The sequence below is a fragment of the Buceros rhinoceros genome, unplaced genomic scaffold (genome assembly GCF_000710305.1).
Source record: "Buceros rhinoceros silvestris isolate BGI_N320 unplaced genomic scaffold, ASM71030v1 scaffold44170, whole genome shotgun sequence".
NCBI classification, from domain to species: Eukaryota; Metazoa; Chordata; class Aves; order Bucerotiformes; family Bucerotidae; genus Buceros; species Buceros rhinoceros.
The window spans coordinates 1-21,832 of record NW_010389815.1 but is presented as its reverse complement, the minus strand read 5'-3'; the positions used below and the strand labels follow the sequence as shown (position 1 = coordinate 21,832).

The window sequence follows — 21,832 nt, the reverse complement described above, 5'->3', positions numbered from 1 at the left end:
ACAGTAAATTTAATTTACTATTAGTAAATACTAAAGAGTTTAAGCATTTAAAAATAAACATGTTAAAGTGAAGTAAAAAGCACACCCTTACATAATACTGGACAGAAGAAAAAAGGTTAAAATTTTTTATATTATAGTATCTATACACCATTCAACTCCATACTAAAAGAAAAGATGGTGGTATTTTTAATATACACATGTACGCAAAAACCCCTACATTTTACTTCTGAATTTAATGATCTAGTAAGTTTGATGAAAACAGAAATTTCTTACTGTGATTCTCTTCATATCTAGCTGTCGGAGCTGCATCATATGATGGAGAACAGTGTGTTTGTACCATGTCTCCTGAGCTATTGGATTGCCATCAAGGGTGATATCTGACAAAGATGAGGAATCAGCAAGGCACAGAATATCCTCAAAACTGTAACCAAAAAAGTTTAAAGTTTTAATGTCATAGAGTAGGAATAATTTTGAGATGGAAGATTTTATTTCTTAAGGATAGAACATTAATATTTACCTGTACTGAAAAAACCCACCCACCAATACTGTGTCTAGTACATCTAATTTTAAGTATTTTGAAATATCAACAGCTGCTGCTGTTAAACTTCTTAATGTCTTCACATACAGGAAAGAAGAGATACAGAATAAGGAGAACTTGTTAATATGGGAGTATAGTTTCACCTAAAAAACCCTAAAATAGGACACATATCAACTCATGCTCCAAAAAATAATACAAGGTGTATTTGCCATCAAAGCCAGCAGGAAAACCATGGAAAATGCAGAAAAAAGCCATACCACAGAATGATCCTGGGTGTTTGCAACATCATTCAATACCGGAAAAAAAACATTTACAAACACTTCATATTATCTTCAAAACAGATCCAAGTTCAGTCTACAAACACTAACGAGTTGGCTTTTTAGATAACATCTGGTTTGGTTTCCTGACAACACATTTTACAGGGGTCAGTTACTTTTTAGACACATACAGCCTGTATCATGTTCCTTTCATTGAAGATAGAAAGTGGAAAGAAAGCAGCTCAGATAAATAGTGTTTACACATAACAGAGAACTATTTAACTTGAGTTCAAAAAAAGCTGAACAGTTATAGGATTTATCGCGACCCCCAAATACCCTTTAAGAAGTTGATTAGTGCCTAAAGGTACAACTGTGCACCCATCCTTATGCACTTTGGCCTTCAAAGGTCAAGTCTGTGTTATGAATTAAGGTCAAAGTAAATTCAAATGGAAATTATGAAATAATTTGACTTGGTACCTTTGAGAATGAAGTTTAAAAAAACCTGAAAATGACGAAAGAATCAATGATGATCACAAAAATATAAACAAAAATCACTTTACTAGATAAAAACTACTTCATGACATTCTAAAATAAGAGACCATTTCTGAAGTGGGAAATATAGAATTACTGCCTTTTTTAAATATTCTGACAATCTTACTGATTGCATCAACCAGCTACAGTTCTCACTCTTGGTGCAGGAAAAGTCTTCCTCCTCTAACACTTGGAATTGGGTGTTTTGGACATGTGGCTAGGGCAACAAGTTTATCATTTCCTGCTTCTTTTTGTGATCGGGTTTCCTTCCCATAACACAGCTTGTGTAACAACATTTTTGGAAGATCAGGCTGATATATGACTTAAAATACATACTCAATATACCCTGAAGATAAACTTCCCCAATGACACAGAAGTTAGTAAAGGGAACTTGTAAACATGTTAGAAAAGATAACTGAATTTCCATTGGGCTAGAACAGACTCTGCTCAGCAAATATGAAAATTTTCTGGTCCTCAAAATAAGCTTCAAATAATGTAAATATATTTATTAAAAGCATTAAATATATTTACTCCAAACACTTTCCACAAAACATTTAACCAAACAGTACTTCTGCCATTACATACAGTTTACAGATTTGTAATCAAACCAATGTCTTCAGGAAATGATAGAAAAGTTGAAAGTTTGCTTGTTTTCAAGACCTTCCACTTGTATATACTGCTGTGCTCTGAAATTCTCAGTGCTTCAGCATACCAGAACATTCATTATGGAGCTAAAACAGGTGTGCCTGCTTTATCCTCCTTCTATTAGCAGCTCAATTTTAGAGCAAAGCGGTAACTCAAAATAGCTACGTTTTCTGTTTTCACATCTTCGTATACACACATGAAAAGTAGAACGTTAGAATTTCAGTGTAGAAAACTTAATATAGTGTACCTGTCACAGTGGTATCCCAATCCCGAGCCAAGCAAAGCTGTAATGTAACGCACTTACCAAACCGACTGCACACTTTACAACCCAGCTTCTGTCTGCTTCCCAGACGCAGACTGCTGGGACAGAGCCAAGTGGTGACCACCCTAGAATCACAGGCCAGGTCTCAATGCTCTCTCTAGCCTCTATTCACCACAAAGGAGTCTTTAACCTGCCCGTGAAATACAAAGCAGCTGTGGATTGATGCTGGTTCAGACTGCCTCAGGCAATCTTTAAGTGGAATCTCTGCTTCCCTTTCTAAGAGACCTTCTCCTGCAGGAAGGAGATGGCAACCGCCTCTCCTTCCTTGTCCATCTGTCTTTCCTAAAGAATTTATCTTTTCTAGAATGGTAGTTTCATCAACACAGAAACGAGTTGTGAATTTGGGCTAAATTATCAAAATCTGTTTTCTAGAAATAATATCTTGTGTGCATGCTCAGAGTCCTGCATCCAATTGTCCCCTCTGCCCAAGGGGATGCAAACTCAATTCTCCTGCCTCATAGTAGACTATGGCAATTACGAAGCAGCAGGGTATTCTGGAGTGGTGTAAGCTCAAGCTCCACCAGCAATACACATCAACATTTGCACACTTAGAAGGCAAGAACTGGACACAGGAACATTTGTCCTCTGTTAGAACTTACTAGCTTAGGAAGACATTTGTATCAATGACTTTTTAAAAGCATGTTCCATAAAGGCAAAAAGCTCTGGAAAAGGAAGGCAACATACTTGCTACACTCTGATAGAATATCCAAGAGCAAACTGTTATGTTCTTAAAACATTCAAAAGAGAAAATGTGGGTTTTTCCCAGATGACTAACCACTGAACTACTAATGAAAACATATCACCACAGCCAAACTTTCATTCCCCTTGTACTGCTTTTGTTCAAGTATTTCACGTGGCATTTATAAATTTTTATTCTGCTAAGGAAAAGAAAGATATTCTCTTGTTTTTATTAGGCTAAGAACATTCCTTCTCTCGGGTTTCCAATTCAGCAACCAAATGAAGAAAAACAATTACATGTCCTTTGAGCTGGTATCTAACTTTTTCCATATGGCTAGACAACACACTTTACTGAATGAAAAAGCCAACGTAGTGCTGACCTGGACAGCAGCATAGCAGTGAAAAATACGCATTTTGTTTCCAAGATTAAAAAATGGTCTTCCCTGGTTCTGCATTCTGAAATATGAGCAATAACCCTCTTTCTAAATCTCAGTGGCATATCTTTCCTGAAGAAAAATTCCTGTAAACTCTCCCCAGTATCAGACGACAAATTCTTCCCCTTCTTTACGGCTTGCTCTAGAGATACGTATTACCTTCAGCCATCAGGTACGAATGCCTTCAGGATGTAACAAACTTCTGGGGGCTGAAGCCAGAAGTGGAACTTCTTTTGTTTCAGATCAGCATCAACTTCTACAGTGTTTGATTTTAGCTTACATTATCTCGCCAATACATCCTTTTTTTACTAAAAGCTCTGCAGAGAGGCATCAGCATTCTGAGGCCTCCTCTGAAGCATGAGGGAAAAAGAATGTCAGTGATTAAACCTATGATAGATTTTCATGCCTTAAACAGCGACAATTTTTAAAAGGCATTGCCAAATCTTTTACTGAAATATTAATTTATATGTGTCAGTAAGTACCAATTTAAGACTTAGGGATTTTTGCTGACACACAAAAATAGGAAGCAGCAAAACTTTTCATGGGAGCAATGCCTCAAAAAATGCTACTTTTTAATGAACACTAATAAAGTATTTTAATGAATGCGTAACAATAATACATCTAAGTTTTTACCAATATACTTTGTTGTTTGTTTCCATTTGCATGTGTTCTCTGTGTATCTGAATGAATTAGAATATCTATGTATCAATTTGATTGTCTAAAAGAAAAGTCACTTTTAAAACTGCCATATATGCGATAGAAGCTTACTACTCTAAAAACCCAAGCTAAATGTGATCATCAGAAGAAATTTTTCATTTGTTTTAAAATTTATCTGGTAAATAAAGAGTTAAACTGATCCATCCACCCACCTACCCACATACATATTCAAAATTTATAGAACAGCAGTATCTTTGCTTTGACAGTAAGATTTTTTTAATACCTATTCCAACTACAAATTAAAACTAAATTCTATATTTACATGATTTTTCTAAGTATTTCTAGCTTACATGAAAACTAACACTAACTGTATCAATAGTTCAACTGCAGTCCCCATGAATAAAACACAATAACCACGATAAAGTACCAAGAAGCAAGCTAGTGATTACATAAAGTTTAAGGAATATACTATAAAAACCTCACAGAAAACCTGAGACATTTTTCCTTCTTTCAACACTGTAAAAATCATGTTCATTTGCAACACGAGAAAGAAGACAAAGGTACACAAAAATATATCCAGCATATAAAAAGATACAGGAATTCCTCGGACTGCAGTGCTGCTCCCTGATGGCAAGGGAGCCAGCTACTGCAGTCCCCTCATTGTTCTTGCCAAGCTGAGACATTTTTTAGAAAAACAAACACAAGACATGTTTCAATTCTGGCAATTATTCAAGAGAGGAGAATGGCTGAGGCCTCTCCAGCAGACTGATTAAGCGAAGGGCATAGTAAAGATTGCTGCAGTTCACCTCAGACGTTTAAATACTCATGGTTATGAAGCAGTTAAGGACATCTACTGCATTGGTGCTTTAAGAAACTAAGGAACACAGACAAGTAGGTTGGAGCTGTCTGCAAAAAACGTAATGCAGGTCAAATTAAAACGTTCAAGGAGCTCGTGCACTACAAGCCCAAATCAAGTATAACATCATACAGAGGAAGCAGATACCACATGAACAGCATGGTATTTCAGTGATTACAACACGGAGCATCTTTCCCCTATCCCACATTCTAAGCAAAGGTTTGCCGTGGTTAAGGGATTCAAAAAACAAAACAAAACAGAAGGGACATACCAAATTGAAAATAATGATGCAGACATTTTTTTTTAAAACATATTGGCACTAGTGTAAATGCAGACTCCAAGAATGCACAAATATGAAAAAGTATGTCATACACACATTTCTACCTGTTTATAACAAAAGGCACTTAGTTACTTGAAACCATAGAAGCCCTGCTTTGAAAGTTGAGCTATTCTGCTTTTGCCATCTGGTTTGAAAGAGAAATAACCATGAATATACCTTTCAGACTTTATTAATATATGGACAAGTAAAACACAAGCATGAAATAATCTAACCATCCTAAGCAGAATCTGACTCAGCCATCTGTAACTCCATAAATACAGTGATGATATTAAATATAATATGTTCCTTGTGTAATACAGCTTTAACAGATATCTAGTTTAACAGTAAAACATATTTACAAAACTACTTTTAGTTTTTATCATCTTTGTAAACAGCATGATTATTTTAAAATTTAAAATCTAAGTTTCTTGGTAGAATACTCACAGTACAACTACATTTAAATGCAAAGGGTTTCAAGAATTTTTATATTTATAGTAGAAAATAGCATAATCAAGCCATTATGCATCTGATACGTTAGAAAAAAAGTATCTGCACTCAGACTGTTTGAAATTAAAATTTAATGAAATGCAGCTCCAATAGGATACTTCAAATTACTAATAGGAAGCAAACTGCTATTTCCCTTACCTACATATATTGTTGAAGCTGAGGAAGAGACGCTGGAGACGGGGCAAAGTATCCACATCTTTCTAGAAGGAAAGATAAAGGCATAAATTCAGTAGCTGAAAGTAGCTTTTGAATCTCTCTACTCTGCCTGATGCAATACTTTCATTTCTATACACTATAACCTTGCTGCAGCACTGATTTCTGTGGAAGGTGCAGCTCCATGTCTCCCCGGCGCAGACTGCAAGGCAGGGTTTCAGTGCGGATATCCACTCTGCAGAACAAGTTGCATCACTTGCAAAGCAAATGATGTTAAAGAAAAGAGGAGAAGGCTGCTGCTGCTTTCTGAACAGGCTCTTGGGAAATCAGCCAAAGTGCTGCCTCAGCATTTAAGCTGCAGGATAAACACACTGAAAATATAAAGTTTATTATTGTGACCATGCTGAAGCAAGGTTTTTGAAGCACAATACAGCAGTGCAATTAGCATTACCAAACAGCAGTGACTCTTCTGCCACAAAATGATCTGAAGGACTCTGTCACCTTTACAATTAAAATTCATAAGAAGATAAATGAGTTTCCAGAATGAGTAACTGTGAATTTAATATATGCCACTGAAGACCTTTGCAGAAAATCTCTAAATAACAAATAGCTCAACTATTAGTAAGATGAAACATATCAAGATCAAACTTCGTTTATGAAATACAAATCCATAATGGCCAGGTGGCACAGTCTGCAGTGATTCATACACCATTCAGACTGCACACCTTTACGTCTCCATCTCCTTACCCTACTAAGGAGCATATTCCAACTTGCAACCAGTGGACACAAATGTGTTACTCGCAGCATGGGGAAGTGTCACAGGGCTCACCAGTTTGGTTTTAGCCACAAAGAAAATCCACAGCCCTTCCTTCCTCCATCTTATCTGTGGCAAGTCTATGCAGCGTTCCAGAAGCAGACGTAGGTCAGTCTACCCAGGCAGGTGAATATAAGGCAGCGTTATGAAAAACAGGTAGCTGCTCTTAATGAACCACTGAACATGAACTCCCGAGAGCTGCTGAGGGTCACAGCCCTGCGCACAATAAGCAGGACTGATTAGCTCAGGTCTGCAGCTGCAGATCTCCCGGGTCAGAGCTGTTCTGAACCCTCCCAGGTCAGACCATGGGAAGATGGAGCTTACAACAGAATCACAGCCGGACATCCCCTCTGTCCCCCAGCCACTTAGTGCTGACACTTAAAGGTGTGGGTGCACACACTACAGTTGGGTAGATACACACACAAAGACAGGCGTTATAGGGTTGTGCACAGCAATTCTTAAGCAGCAACAATTTTAACACGCAGAATTTTGTACTAGAGGATACAAAGGAACTTCTCCAGAAGACAAATTTCCATAACTAGCGTGGCTGTCTTGTAAAATATATTGCAAGTCTCACAGGTGTTGTGACAGCAAACATCTTATATAGGATTTAAAAAAAAAAAAAAAAGCCTCCAGCCTTTGATACAGTTTTGATACAAAGTCACATAGGGCAGCAGACATACAGGGCAGGAGTTCTTTTGGGAAAAGATAGTGAACACCTTGACCAGTACTCCTTCAACTCTAAAATCAAGCAGCAAGTGACAAAAAAACAAAATTCTAAGCATTTAATACCTCAAAGCATCAAGCAGGTCCATCTTTCAACCAAAAATACAGCTCATCTTCCTAACAGTGGACCCTAATTCACAGCTGGAAAGTACTCAGACATTCCGTAATTCACCAAATGTACAGGTTCCTGCTTTTGATGCCATATGAAACAATTGGTAATAATTTAGTCTGTCTGCTACTCTTCAGAACAGTCAGACTTCTTGAAGACCCTCCCAATCCTGTAAGGTATGAGTCTGCTATAAACCAAGCCTCAGGTCTTTTAAAGCCTTTTCAATCATACTGCGTTGGTCAACTACAGTTTATTCTTACAAAATGAACTACTTGATTCAAGGACTTCCAGTCTCTAATCAATATCTCAAAGACAAAAATTCATTCCCAGATCGTTAATCTAAGGCCAGTGGATTGTAAGAAGTGTGTTTAATTGCTCAACAAACTATAATCTCATTGGATAGTTGAATTATTCAATATAGTGCAATGGACAGGGGGAGTTCAGTATGGAACCTCATCCTGCTTGACAAATGAGAGTATCATCTTTCCTACACAAGAATATTCCATTTAACAGCAGGTGGAAGGTGTGAAAAACAAGGATGATTTACAAAAATGTATTGAAAGAGAAGGTTATTTAAATTATATTGATTTTATTTCATTATCTTGGGATGGCAAACTTAAATTGAGGTTAGCTTCTTGCATTTAAAGGAATAATCAAGTTTTAGAAGCTTGATTCATAATGGTAGCGTGGTCATAGTAACTGAGTAACTGAAACAGTCACCAAATTCTTTTAATGAAATTCGGAGTGAAAATTTTGCAGTTACGTGCTACATCATAACTACATCATGATTAAAATGACACACACCCTCACACGGTCAACCACAGGAAAAACCTAAACCTCACCTTAAGGAAAGAAAGCTACACCCTCTCCCTCAACCATTCAACTACTCCAGCAACAACATATCTTGGATATTCTTTCCATAAAATGACATAATTATTTCTGTTTCTCGATTTTCAGTTATTTCATATTGTAGCAGATTCTGCACTTCAATATAAAGTAATGCAACTTTCATTATTAAAAAAGTAAAACAAATTTAAGTTAAGAAATACATAGTTGTGCATAGAGAAAAAGACAACACCTATCACTGAAATAAGAAAAGATTTTATTTTAGGAAAGAGACATATATTTACTTCAGTTTTCAGACTTCATATCATTTAAGAGTCCTTTTCTAGAGGAAGGACAGTTAGTGTCATACTTGCTAAAATCACCCCCAAATTTAAACAGGTTGGGAAAAAAAAAAAAGAAACAAACCCAAACAGTTAAGACAAAATAAAGTACTTCTCTGAACAGAACATCATCTTCTGAAACACTGTCTCTAGCATGAGACACAGTACAGAACCCAAGCCTGTAACTCACTAATTCAAATTTCATGCTGATTCTCCGTTTGTGACAAAAAGAAGCAAGAAGCTACACGTGAGAGCAGTGAAAAGGCAGCAGTTACAAACAAGGAGGAGAATTTTAGGTAATATAACTGATGCATGGGGAAGGTACAGTAACAGAATCAGCAATGAGCAGAATTTCTTATTTTCTAAGTGTTAAAACAATTCATATACGGTAAGTAGCAGAAATTTGAGAAATAAAGGCTCAGCAGCAATCAGAGACCAAGAATAAAGGAATTATGAGGGCCAGAAAAATACAGCTATTGAAGTAGACTTACCGTATTTATTTTAAAAAGTGCTTGTTCACATAATCTAACTGCCATACTCAAACAACAACTCCTAAATTGCAAAGGGAAAAGCTTTATTTTTTAGAACATAAAGACCAAAAATGCCTGGTTAAAGCTTCAATTAGAAAATTATTTTAAGATCAATACCTATTTTATCCGCATTTTCCCCAGAAATATTTATAAGGAGACGAAATTTAAGCTGATCTGATTGCTTAGCTGAGCTACAGAAACTAAGAGAGGGTTTGTTTCTAGGAAACAAACTTGTATGGAAGAAAAGTATCTAAATTTGTGTGTTAGAACCACAAAACATCTTCAGAATCTTCTGCCCCTCTGCCCAAACCATCACAAGCTATCAAGACTGGAACCATTACAAGCAATCACATTTAAACAAAGTAACACCAAAAATAAATTTCATAAAGGTGAAACAAGTATTGCAGCATAACAACGTAAACCACACAATACAGGAAAACACAAGATTTCACAAATCTGCAATGCTGATATGGTTCAACCAAGGTACAGTAATAACGCATTTTCTTAAATGTGTTAAAGAAAAAAGAGGAAAAAGACAAGAGTTTTGTTCCTTACTATAGCAGAGACTTGATTATGACGAAGATTGAGCTCTGTGAGTGAATCCAGTCCATTAAGGTTGTCTACAATGGTTAGTAGGTTTCTGGCAAGGTTTAACACTCTCAGTTCACTCAGATGACCGACGTTTTCGATTTTAGTGATCTGTGAAAGAGGTATAATTATTAACATGCATCCCGTGTTTTACATACATATACAATAGACATATGTAGTGCACATATTTTAAAAAGTATACATCAGCAATTGACTCAGTACCATAGCGTGCTTCTTGTGTATTTTTCTAGACCATTATAATCACATCATAAATTGCTGAGCTACAGTCTGCTAGAGATTAAGTACTAGTATTCACTAATGTCTTTCTAGTCATACTGCAGTAAATTCAGTCAACGCTCCCTTCCTTACCATCAGAAATTAGGTCACTTCAACTGTGCTGTTCCGTAGCAGCAACCTCAAAGACACTGTAAAACTGAGACAACACTGATGATATCCTCGTATGCCAGAATGTGGAAATTTTGTGAACAGTTGATCCTTGATTTGTCTGCAAAGGCACCCAAACACAAAACCGGATCTCCTGGTACCTACGCTACAAGAATACGTGGCATTGCATCTCTCTGCCATCACTCCTTACCAATTTCCCTTCATGCTTCTTAAAAAGCCAGTAGCATAATTCACAGCTCTATCTATAGGAGTTCCATAGACTTTCCAGCAGGTCATGGGGACAGGAACCTGCTGTGAGACAGGGGGAAGGAGAAGCCACAGCCCTCTGGAGAAGAAAGCAGTTATTCTGAAATTGGAACTTGTAAGGAAGTTTTACAAGCAGGTAATTGCTGGAATCAGAAAGACATACTCAAAAGTTAGAAAAGAAAGCAGTAGCATCCTTAGTTTGGATACACCACACATTTGTGACAGTTCCCAGGACTTCAGCAGCTCGTGAATTCCTGTGATTAGAAACTGAAGGGGACAAACAAAGCGATCAAGCTACAGTACACAGGCAGCTGCCTGAGGTTTCCTTTTACTTTTAATATCCTATTCTAAAGATCCAGGTGATGTTGGCAAAAAAAAAAAAAAGGAAAAATATCATCAAAAGAGTAAAAATAGCTACTGCTCCTTAACTATTTTTGACTTCTAGAAATGCAACTGTGTTTTATAAAGGTATTAATAATTGCTTTGTTGACATAATCTGGGTTCACTTCCTGCTGTTTGTATTTCTCAGAGTGATCCATTCAGGGATCTCAATCCAGATACTTATTTCTCACAGTGGTCTGGGATCTGTCCTCCAGCATCTATCCAGACATTTATGCAGGACTCACACACAGCAACCTATCATGGAGAAGATGAAGCACTGCAACTGCACAGGGGGATATTCCGATTGTATTCTTACTCTGTCACATAGCACGGGCTTGAGAGAAGGCAGCAGGTTTTCCTGCGGGGAAGACGTCAGCCCACCACATGTGGCAGTGCATCCAAGGACACAGGGCACAAAGCTACTAACAAGTACCATGAATTCCCTTTCAAAGAGAACAGTCACCTGCCAGACCTCCATAAGGTCCCCTCAGAACCCTGCACTCTCAGGCACCCTATTCCTCCTTCAAGCCACCAACAGCACTTGGATGCAGACAAGCAAGTCAGTGACCAGTGTCACACACCCTCCCCCAGTGACAATCAACTTTCTGATGCTTTAGCACAGTACAAATTGGCCGTGCCAGTTTCCAGAAAGTGTCTAGTGGCTCCTGGAATGGGAGAAGAGGTAAGGTAGCTGTTACTGAATAGTTTGAGAACACATAATGCTCTTGGTAATTTTCATATACATACGCATGTATACATGTATGCGTATATCTAGAAGTTTGACATATAATTTGGACATGCTGCTATAAAAAGTATTTCAGCAATTCTTCCAATAAAAAGTATAAGAAAGTAGATAGCAAAAAGCAAAATTAAACATCTTACACCAACTTTTTATTCAACTGCTAATTAAACTATTATTCATCACCCATTAATGTGTGTTATACGCAGAAAATAGAAGTTATTAGGATACAAAAGAAATTACAGCAAAAGGAACAGAAAACATCACCATTTAGAACAATAAATTTAAACAGAAACACTTGTAAAAGCAAAGCCAAGAGCAGATGGTTGGCGTGAAGAGCACAGACCTCTGCAGATGTCTGCTTAGCTAGAATTACAGCATGCCACAACGCAGACTATTAATCCTGGCAGTTTACCGCTATCACAAAGATGATTTCATCAGCGGTACAGAGACAACTTTTACCAACTGGCTATGTTCTGAGATAAACCCTGCTGCATTTCCTCTGTTTCAGTTACGCCTGCACGTATGCAATACACGAGCTTTTAGCACATATATTAGGTGTGAATTAGGCACAAGCCATTATCACCTCTTTTTACTAACAAGAAATTGTATCTATGATTATTTTCTATTAATTATAAAGATTATTAACCATTTTTGGTTGCTTTTTCAAATACATAAGTCGAAGACTTTACTTGTATACACTAAACAAAACCACTAATCTATTTTCTTCACATGTGTGTTGAATACTTAGCTATGAAATAGATTTCAGGAAAGATTGCTATACACTACATAATCAACAGTAATTAAACCGCACAAAAGCTGCATCTTTTAATACACATTTCTGAGATTATTCAAAAGATGATCATGCTTGAAAAATCACGTTGCCTTTTTTTTTCCCCCCCCTCTTTTACTTATATCCTTGAACTTTTGGCAAGGAAAATGATTCACAAAATAAAACAGAACACAAAAAATAACTAATGGGTTTTTTAAAATCTAAAGCATTATAGAATAAATTTCATTTTAAAGAATGTTAGAATGAAATTCAAGTTCAACTTGACTCAACTTTTATGCATTAGTTCACTGGAAGACAGAGGAAAGTCCATTTTAACCCTACCTAAAATAAAGAGGTTTTAAAAAGATTTATATGGAATATATACCATTTACACTATTTACCTCAACAGCAAAGGTCAAGCCAACAATCTGCGTTCTCTCCACAGACTATTCAGAGTGCCTGGAAGCACGCTACTTTGAAATTAAATGTTTAGTTCAAAATGAAATCTAAGTTGTGAGGTATTAAATATACCATGCACACGATCATGTGCAGGGTCTCTGAATGACAGAGTATTGTATGTCCGTGTTAGTGTGTTAATAATCAGAGAAAAAGAGTGCCTATGTTAAAAAATTAATTAAATGTTATTAAGATGCTGCACTGTCTTAATTTTTCCTGAGCAGTATTAAAATCAAGAGCCTTACTAAGTCACGTAAGAAAACAGACAAAATAGTAATACGACAAGGGAATTCACAGCATGTTCTTTTTGTAAAGCACAGGCATTGAGTGCAGTATTTCATTAGGCATTACACTGGTTTGGTTTTTTTTAAACCATCTTCTGGATATTTATTATATGAAGGGATTTTAAGTAGTAATGCATTTAGAAGCTTGATTTGGAAAAAAAAAAAGCAAGCAAGCATACGAGGTTTATCATTAATTATTGTGAAATACTATACCTCAATGCTTTAAAGTACATCCAGTTCCCAGTACATTTCTCACCTGCACGGGAGAGGTCTCAAAGTCAGACCAACCATGTTATCCAGAAAACCAGCACCCAAATAAATCAAAACAGTTTCTTAAAAGTGAACAAAAAAATGAAATTTTCCTCCTTCTGTTTTTCCTCACCTCCAACCTCTTGGAAACATTCCAGTCTTAGAAGTTCCACAATCCACATTCCATCTATGGGATTGATTTACCCCCCAAGAGAGTGGGAGGGAGGGAGAGACTAAAACCAAAACAGCAATCTAGCTTTCCTCTTAACTGCAACTACTCCAAGAATGTTAACAAAAATAAATAATTTCTAGCTAGAGTCTAGCACTATTTTTGAAAAATAAGATTAATAATATTCATATTCTGGTCATATCCTCTTTGAGTATTTATATTCTGCATCTATTGAGATTAACTGCTGAGATTTCTTAACTTATATAGAACATTATATATAGAATGAAAGAGTTAACATTTTTTGTTAGTCTAATGTCAAATACCTTTAATAGAACTTGCACACAAGACTTAATTGTTCAATGGTCATTGGGGATCACAGGTAACGTGTAAGAGACACTGTGCATTATTAACAATAGCTTTGAACACCAAAAAGAAAATTCTTGCAAGCACCTTAGAATATTCCTTAGAATAGTAAGAAAGAAAACTATTTGGTTAGATATAATGTAATGGATATTGCATATAAGGTATTTTAGTATTTTACTGTAAATATGTTCTATAACATACACAAACCATAAAGGGGAAAAAACTGGTAGTTAAAAGAATAGTACTTATTTCTTGGCAGATACGTGAGCGCCCTCAGCATCCTCAGAAAGAACTGTGCAATATCACACTCACCGAAGAGTCAATCTGGTAAAACAACTTGCCAAAAGGCATCAGGAGGATTTAATGGATTTTGCTATAACCTGCTACATTGAATTTTATGGGTTTTATTTAATGGCATCAGAGAAGCCAAACCATGAAAACAAAGACTATGGAAAAAACTCTGTTCTGTATCATAACTCGGTTAAAAGTAGTAATACTACTGCAGCAATTTATACTCCATAGTACACTGTAGTAATATTATTGTTGCCAGGCAATAAAATTAAAATGAAATGTCTTTACTACAAAAAGTGGTATGTCCTTTTCTTCTACTAACTAAGCCACTGCAACTTTAAAATGCAAAACCCCCAGTCAAAACAGAGCTGCTACAGGCAGTAATACACAGAATTTTTAAAAAGCTGTAGAATAGATTACTCTTCTAATACATAAATATGAACCACAGAGGATGACTCTATAAAAATAAACAGACAAATTAACAAGTTTGAAGAAAATTTAACTGTCTTATTTTCAACACATATATTGCCAAAATATTCTCTATAGCCACTCGTGATCAACCTTTACTCTCAAGCAGTAACAGAATTGACGAATAGAAGCAACCAGGGCAAACTGCACTGTAAGTGCTCTGAGGGAGGATCAACAGATTTGACGCATAATTTCATGAAATGTTTGGGAATTCTGAACATCAAAATCACAGGTACACTCCTGTCCTATCCTAAAAAAGCATTCCCATTTCCCACTGTCAAGCAACTGTATACTAAAGAACAAACACAGAAATTAGTAAGACATCAAAACTGTCACAACAGGAATCCAGAAAACTCACGCACTGGTCTCACACAGTCACAATAACCATATATTGTTTTGAACAGCTCAGTTATGGAACATTTTGTATCATGTATGCTTTGAATTTATTTTACAGAAGAATTCTATATCCAGCATGCCCTTAACATGCCATGGAGCTTCTGACACACCCATTTAACAGGAATCTTCCTTTTATACGTACTACAGCTTAAACTTTATGTGTCACTTAAACAGAAGTGGCCACTTAGTCTCAAATTGGGGAAACTGAGAAGACATTAAGTGACATAAGTCCAATCCAGAAGCATGAATCCATCCAAAGCTTGAACCCATTCCGCTTTTTCCTGTACAAATTTAAGCCTTCTATAGATACGTAAGGGATCTTCTTTTGCAAGGTCACCAATAATGAAAACAAAATATCAAGCAGTGGGACCTTAAATTCTGCTATGGCTTCTAAGACTGTGTTATTTAACTACACCACAACTAGTTGCTGTTCTGTAGGTGTGCTATTATACTGAGCTGACTCAGCATTTTAATCACTGTAACTTTCCAAAAGCACAATGCTGAAAGCAGAAGAGACTTGATACCAAGACTCAAAATAACATGGCACCACCTTTATCAAGTTACTGTACCATACCTGATTTCCATGAAGATCCAAAACATCAAGATTTTTTAGATTCTCCAGATTTGAGATCTTCTTTATCCTGAAATATTTCAATTATAGCATAAATTATTTTTCATATTAGATAAAAAGTATCTTTCATTTTCCAGCTAACACAAAACTTAGCCATTTGTTCCTGCCTACTGAGAGTAATAGAAGAATAATGAAGTTCTGAACCATGAAAAAAAGAATAAATGAATGAGTGTGCCTCAGGCTATCACCTTCCTTTCAGACTGTGGATAATGCAACAGCAGGAGTATGTACATGACCCTTCTAGGAAAATGAATAGGAAAGGGATACTTGCACCACTAGAAAACAAAGTCAATACCCAACCTATCCAGACACCTAAATAATAAGAAAACATTATTACTGGCAAACAGCTAATTCCAAACCCCTTTAAAGAAAGGCTACAGTGACACCGGCTTCTGAGAGTTTGTTAGAACACAGAATTAAAAAAAAAAAACTGAAAGCCACTGGCCCTTTCTAGACCATATAAATCCCTAGATTTCTCAGGATTTCTTCTCCCCCTGTACAACTTCACTCTTTTACAACTTTCTGTCCTGTTTTCTCAGATTGCAAACCTAGGTTATTACATACCCAACAGCATCATCTACTGGCTGATGATACTAACATCGTGTATTACGCATTTGTTTTGTGAATAATCAAAGATCACATGCAGATGAAGCTGAAAACAAGTTGCTAGCAACTGTGTATCAGGATATACTACCTCCAAACCACACCTCTGCACAAACACTATACAGAGCTCAGTGAAGTTACTGTTGGAAAATAATGCCCTAAAACACCTTAAAAATATTGTTCCCAAGATTTGGCTATAAAAATTAATTTCTAGAGGTGAGCTCTTTAATAAGAATGCTATAAGCTCTAGTAAGATACTGCACTATGGGAAGTTGTCAGTTTGGAGTACAGGCTGAGTTTACAGAGACATTCTTTGTCATCTGCATATAACTGAAGTTTGTTGACCAGTTCTTCCTTTACTGAACATGAAGAAAATAAGGAAGCTAACAAAAATCAGACCACAATCCTTAGATGTGTAAGCAATTCCACAGATAATTCTATTAAGTTACTACAATTACAGGCTACAGGATTTTAATTGTATCTTTAGGAAGTAATACAACTAGCAAGTGGTGTCTCCCATCAGCACAGAATCTGTAAGTAAGCAACAAAATCCATGATTCATCTGCCTGATTTTCTCCCAGCTAAACACAGCAGGCAGAAACACTTTTTGTAGGTTATAAAGACCCAATGAATACTTTTCACGATGTGAAAAGGGATTCCACCTGTCACACAGACCTAAGAACATGTATTTAATAGCCAATCAGAACAGAGTATCAGACGGAAACATGTAATCTACTTCAGAACTGTTGCCAAAATTAACGTAAGAAAGGAAGTTTCTGAAGACTGTTACAGCAAAAACTCTGTGTTTCCTCAGTGGGATCCCTAACACTTAGCTAGTGTTAAGGACCAGCTCACTGGTCTCACAGCCAACGTTCACAACCTGAAAACTCCGGAAGTAACAGAAACAACAATAGACCACAGTTGATACACCATAAACATGCGCTTTAAATTAGTTTTATTATTTTTACCTGTTCTTTCCCAACAAAAGGACTCTTAGGGATCTCAGAGTTGAAAGCCCACTTATTTCTTCTATCTGATTATCATATAAATCTAGGAAAACAAGATGCTGCAGATTAGAAATGTTTTGGATCCGGGTTATAAAGTTATGCTGGAAATTCAAAAGGCGAAGATGATCTTCCCCGTCGATAATTGGGCACACTGTCAGTTTTTGTCTGGAAGGAAAAAGAAACGAAACAAAAACCACCGGTAAGTACCAAGATGATAATCCACCTTCTACTCACCTACTTTGACTGAACTGAGGGAAGTATCTTATCCTAATTAAGGTAGTATTAAAGTAATTAGGTCTGCTGATTAAACTCTTAATAAGACAGCGACTCTTTACCAGAAAAAAACATCATTAAAATAAAGCAGAAACGCTTTCAAAACTCTCTGAAAACCTGTCCTCTTCATCAGAGATTTGCTTGTTACACGGAAACTACATGGAAGTTCCTTGTTGTGAACACACTGAAATCTCAGATGCAGCCTGCCAGTATTTTGATTTTTTCATCAGATACCATCTAAACAGCTTGTTTAGATGAGAATTCCCAGGGTTCAATGTATATGCAATTTTGCTTTGGTTTATAGAACTTTACATTTAAACTATAAATACATGAAATAATAATTGTTAATGTGAAAAGTAAAAGATACAGGAAATTATGCTGAAAATGGTTAAATTTGTTTTAGGATTATTCTAAAAGGAGTCCTACTGACCTGACAAAACTTTTTTGACTATGCAAACCTTAATTAATCCCACCAAAAAAAAAAAACCAAACCACAACCCCCCCAAAAAACCCAATTAAATATCTTCCAGAGAAAACTTTCCTGTGTCCTCGTTAAGAACCGTCCCCCCTATATTCAATGTATGAGATTAGAACTACTGGAGACATAGGCTCTTTTACAGATGATGTTGCATTCCACTCTTCAGCTAGCACCTTAGTGTACAACGAAGAGCCCAAACCGCCTTAGGTGACCACTGTATGGATACATTCATCACTCATACAGAAATTCTCTAGGGGACGTAGTTCTTCTATCAAACACACACCAAATCCACCAGTCACACCACTGACTACAGGCACTATCGGGATACTCATCACTTCAGACCATCAGACGTAAGAGCGGCAAGCTATGGTGTGGGCGCTCCATAACCTTCTCACCTTTCCAGGGTAAGCCTATCAGAGTTCAGGATTTTTTCTTCAGCAGTACGTTGCAATACAGGAAATGTTATTGATGAACTGCTCCCAAAGTTTGTGTTGTCTGTAGAGAACACACAGAGTATATGAACTACTACTTTGTAAAATCATTTCATTACCTACAGGTAATAGAGGAAAATATTTCTTCCTTAATTAAAAGTAGAGTTACACAGTACCCAAAAGTGCGTTTTGTCTCCATTCAGCACTCTAACCATTTTCTTTGCTGTCATTTTTTGTTTACAACTACATCTCTCTACATCCTCTTTCCAAACTACATCCGTCTGTTTCGTTTCTGAAAGATTCTTAACAACACTTGGATGTAAGCAGGTATTTCGTAGATGCTTTTGTTTTGATTAGAATTAACCAATGATGGTTTAAGGGAAGGTTGTGTAATTTGTTTCATAACCTCAGTATCTGAATTTAAAAGAAGATATAACTTGAGATGAATTTAAAGACACAGATCAAGTAGATGTTGATAGAACTAGAAACTAACACACTAAAGCATTGAAATAGTCCCACTGAGCCACAAATGCAAAGTCTTTTAAAGGGAAATGCCTGCAACACCTAGGAATCGTTGGTATTATATTTCACTCCATCAGGAAAGAAACAGGCAACCCTTTAAAAATATTTATAAAGCTATCCATCTTTACCCATTTTGTTAATGTAAGGGGGAAGAAGGAGGATGCATAAACACACCAGAATAAATCAACAGATGCGTTCTGCGATATTTGGCTTATTTGGAAAATGACCCACTGAAAAATATTGGTCAAAATAGACTGTAGAATCATTTAGGTTGGAAGATCAAGTCCAACCACAAAATCATTGTGCATGCATAGCACCACAAGAACACAGGCTCAACTTCAACATGATTCTCTATGTATCCTTCAAAGTGAAAAAATCTGTGAAGGAAAAAGAAAAATCACCGAGACCAAAAATAATCAGTTATCATTGTTCCAAAGTCTTAAACTAGTTGTGTCGGGTTTTTAAGCCAAGAAACATAAGACCAGAGACAAAGATCAGTCTGAAACATGACATGATGGCTGTACAGTGACCTTTTTCTTGTAATGTCATCCTCCTAAAGACATGTGTGAACAATCCCTGTTACTATGTTTTCGTTAAAGAAAGGAATAAAAAGCCGACACTCAAATGCCTGTATTATTTTGGAATACCTTTGTGGTGGTTTCCTGACAATGATCTAACAACCTCCTTTAACACCCGGAGGGAACAGTAGGCAACACCTCCTATTCACTCATGCATTCTGACAGCCAGAAGCAGCACATTTTACAGGTCATAACTTTTCAATAAGACACCCAGTTAGAGAGAGGGAAAAAAAAAGAGACCAAGAGAAATTTTCACTGTTACCTGAAGCACGTGAACTAATACTGTGGCTGCTTTGTCGGGATCTGGATTTTGTAGGTGTGTGAATAGAAGCCTCACCAAATCCCGATAAAGAACCTGCATTTTGCTTCAACTCCAGACCCGACAGGTCTGTCAGAGTGGATGGTACCGGAAGATATACCTGCTTATTACGCACCAAAGGACTTAATACTCTTTGTTCTCCTGTGGGGGGGAACAAAACCAATCTTCAGACTTAAATTTACTCCAGAAATTGTAAAAATCAACCCAGCAGTTTGTCTTTATTTTCTACCAGAATGCATAAAGAATTGCCATAATAATTAAACTGATCTCCTACCCTAACCATCACTGCTCTTACACTATAGACAAGCAGCAGCAGTGTGACTTGGAGCGTATTTCAAGGCTCTTCAAGGTTTCACCACAGTTAGCAGTGATCTTGCTTTCCAAAGCCAAAAGCACACAAGCACAATAGCAAAACTATTTCTTCATATCAGGGTTCAGAATTAAAAGCTACTTTTGTCTAGATACATTAAAATGTTAAACATCCAATAAAACGTTACAGTAGAGAACTGTGTGGTCCCTGAGGGAACACACTGCAGGGCACTTGATAAGTTGTAACTTTGAAGATACAAGAAAGGATGGTTTTCCACGGACAGAATGAGGGGCAAGAAGTGATACAAAAGCCATCCGTACTAGGCAGTAGAAGGACAGTGGGTTCAGGACATGCTGCAGCAGTAATTGTATTGAATTACTGTAGCCAATCAGGAAAAGCTGTCACTCTTAACATACGCTAATCATAATATGGCCTTTCTTTACTGTTCAGTTAATAAAAAGAGATACAGAAGACAAATAAACCAAATCCTATGGCATATCACCTTGCCTTCCTGAATAGTTCTTTTCCAGATCATGCTGCAGAAGTCTGCTGGGGAAAGATGACTGCTCTTTATTTATCCTGAATTCAAACTGTAAGACAATATTTAAGACAAATATTAAAGTTTTCAAATGGAAATTATGTCTTTACATAGACAAACACAACCTCAGTGACAACTACAGTTCTCAGGAAACTCTGCAAGTGCCTTAAAAATTAAATAATTACTCCAACAAAAAGAGTATTATTAAGATACTACGACTGAAAAGTTGTACTGTTGGAAACCAACCCGAAAAGGTGGAAGTTATCAGCACATTCATCTAAAGTTGACTAAATAAAGAAAAAAACACCCTGTAAGAAGCACCACAGTTACAGTAGGAAGAGAGATATAGATGGAAGCATAAAAAAATCATATAGAGAAACTAAGTTTATGGCAAGGTATAGTAATATATCCCCATGTTTTCACTTCATCCACCTTGAATGGGATGAAATGAATTACCAAAGGACTATCAGTTATTATACTAAAAGTCAAGATATTACTACTGAAAAGGCAATTCCTTTCTGAAAGCACACACATCTGGCCGTGCCATAAAACCACATTAATTAACATCACTATTAAAGAAAAGGTAACAATTACTGGTTTGCTTTTATCTGTTATTGATGAGGTCTGGATAACCAGCTGAAGCCCACAGTTATTAACCTGCAAATTGAAAGAAAAAGAAATGGAATATTACACTTTTGAAAATGCTTACCAATACAAAGAGTTGAATGAAACTTTTCCTTTAAACAATAAAGGTATTTTCAACAGCAAAATCTACCAAGAAAGGAAACAGTTTGCAAAATCATTATGAAGAATACATCACAGCACTAAGCAACACGAAGTAATTGTTAGTTTAAAAAACCTGGGGTTTAGCTTTCATAGGGATGTCATCCACATTGTGCAGAAAAAAAGCATTTACACTTAGATATAAGAATTTTTTTTTTAAGGAAAAATATGGAGGTTTTTTAACTGGATGGAGACGTCACATCGCGGCACCTAGCCGCTAAATAACCAAACCGTTCACCAGGACTATTTAAGCAAGCGGCTCACGCACCCAGCTGCCAGCAAACAGCAGCAGGCGCACAGACAACGCCAG

The 21,832-nt window shown here is 36.6% G+C and overlaps 1 protein-coding gene across 1 annotated transcript; it reads right to left on the bottom strand.

Moving 5' to 3' along the window:
• Positions 1 to 273: 273 nt before the first annotated feature.
• LOC104492746 (leucine-rich repeat-containing protein 49-like) lies at positions 274 to 21,396 on the bottom strand (the record flags this gene model as incomplete). Its single annotated transcript, XM_010135339.1, has 9 exons — positions 274 to 421; positions 5,883 to 5,944; positions 9,798 to 9,941; positions 15,624 to 15,690; positions 17,252 to 17,455; positions 18,437 to 18,536; positions 19,835 to 20,032; positions 20,704 to 20,791; positions 21,334 to 21,396. Coding segments are annotated over 9 exons (1,074 nt in total), but the record flags the coding sequence as incomplete, so codon positions are not given.
• Positions 21,397 to 21,832: the final 436 nt, after the last annotated feature.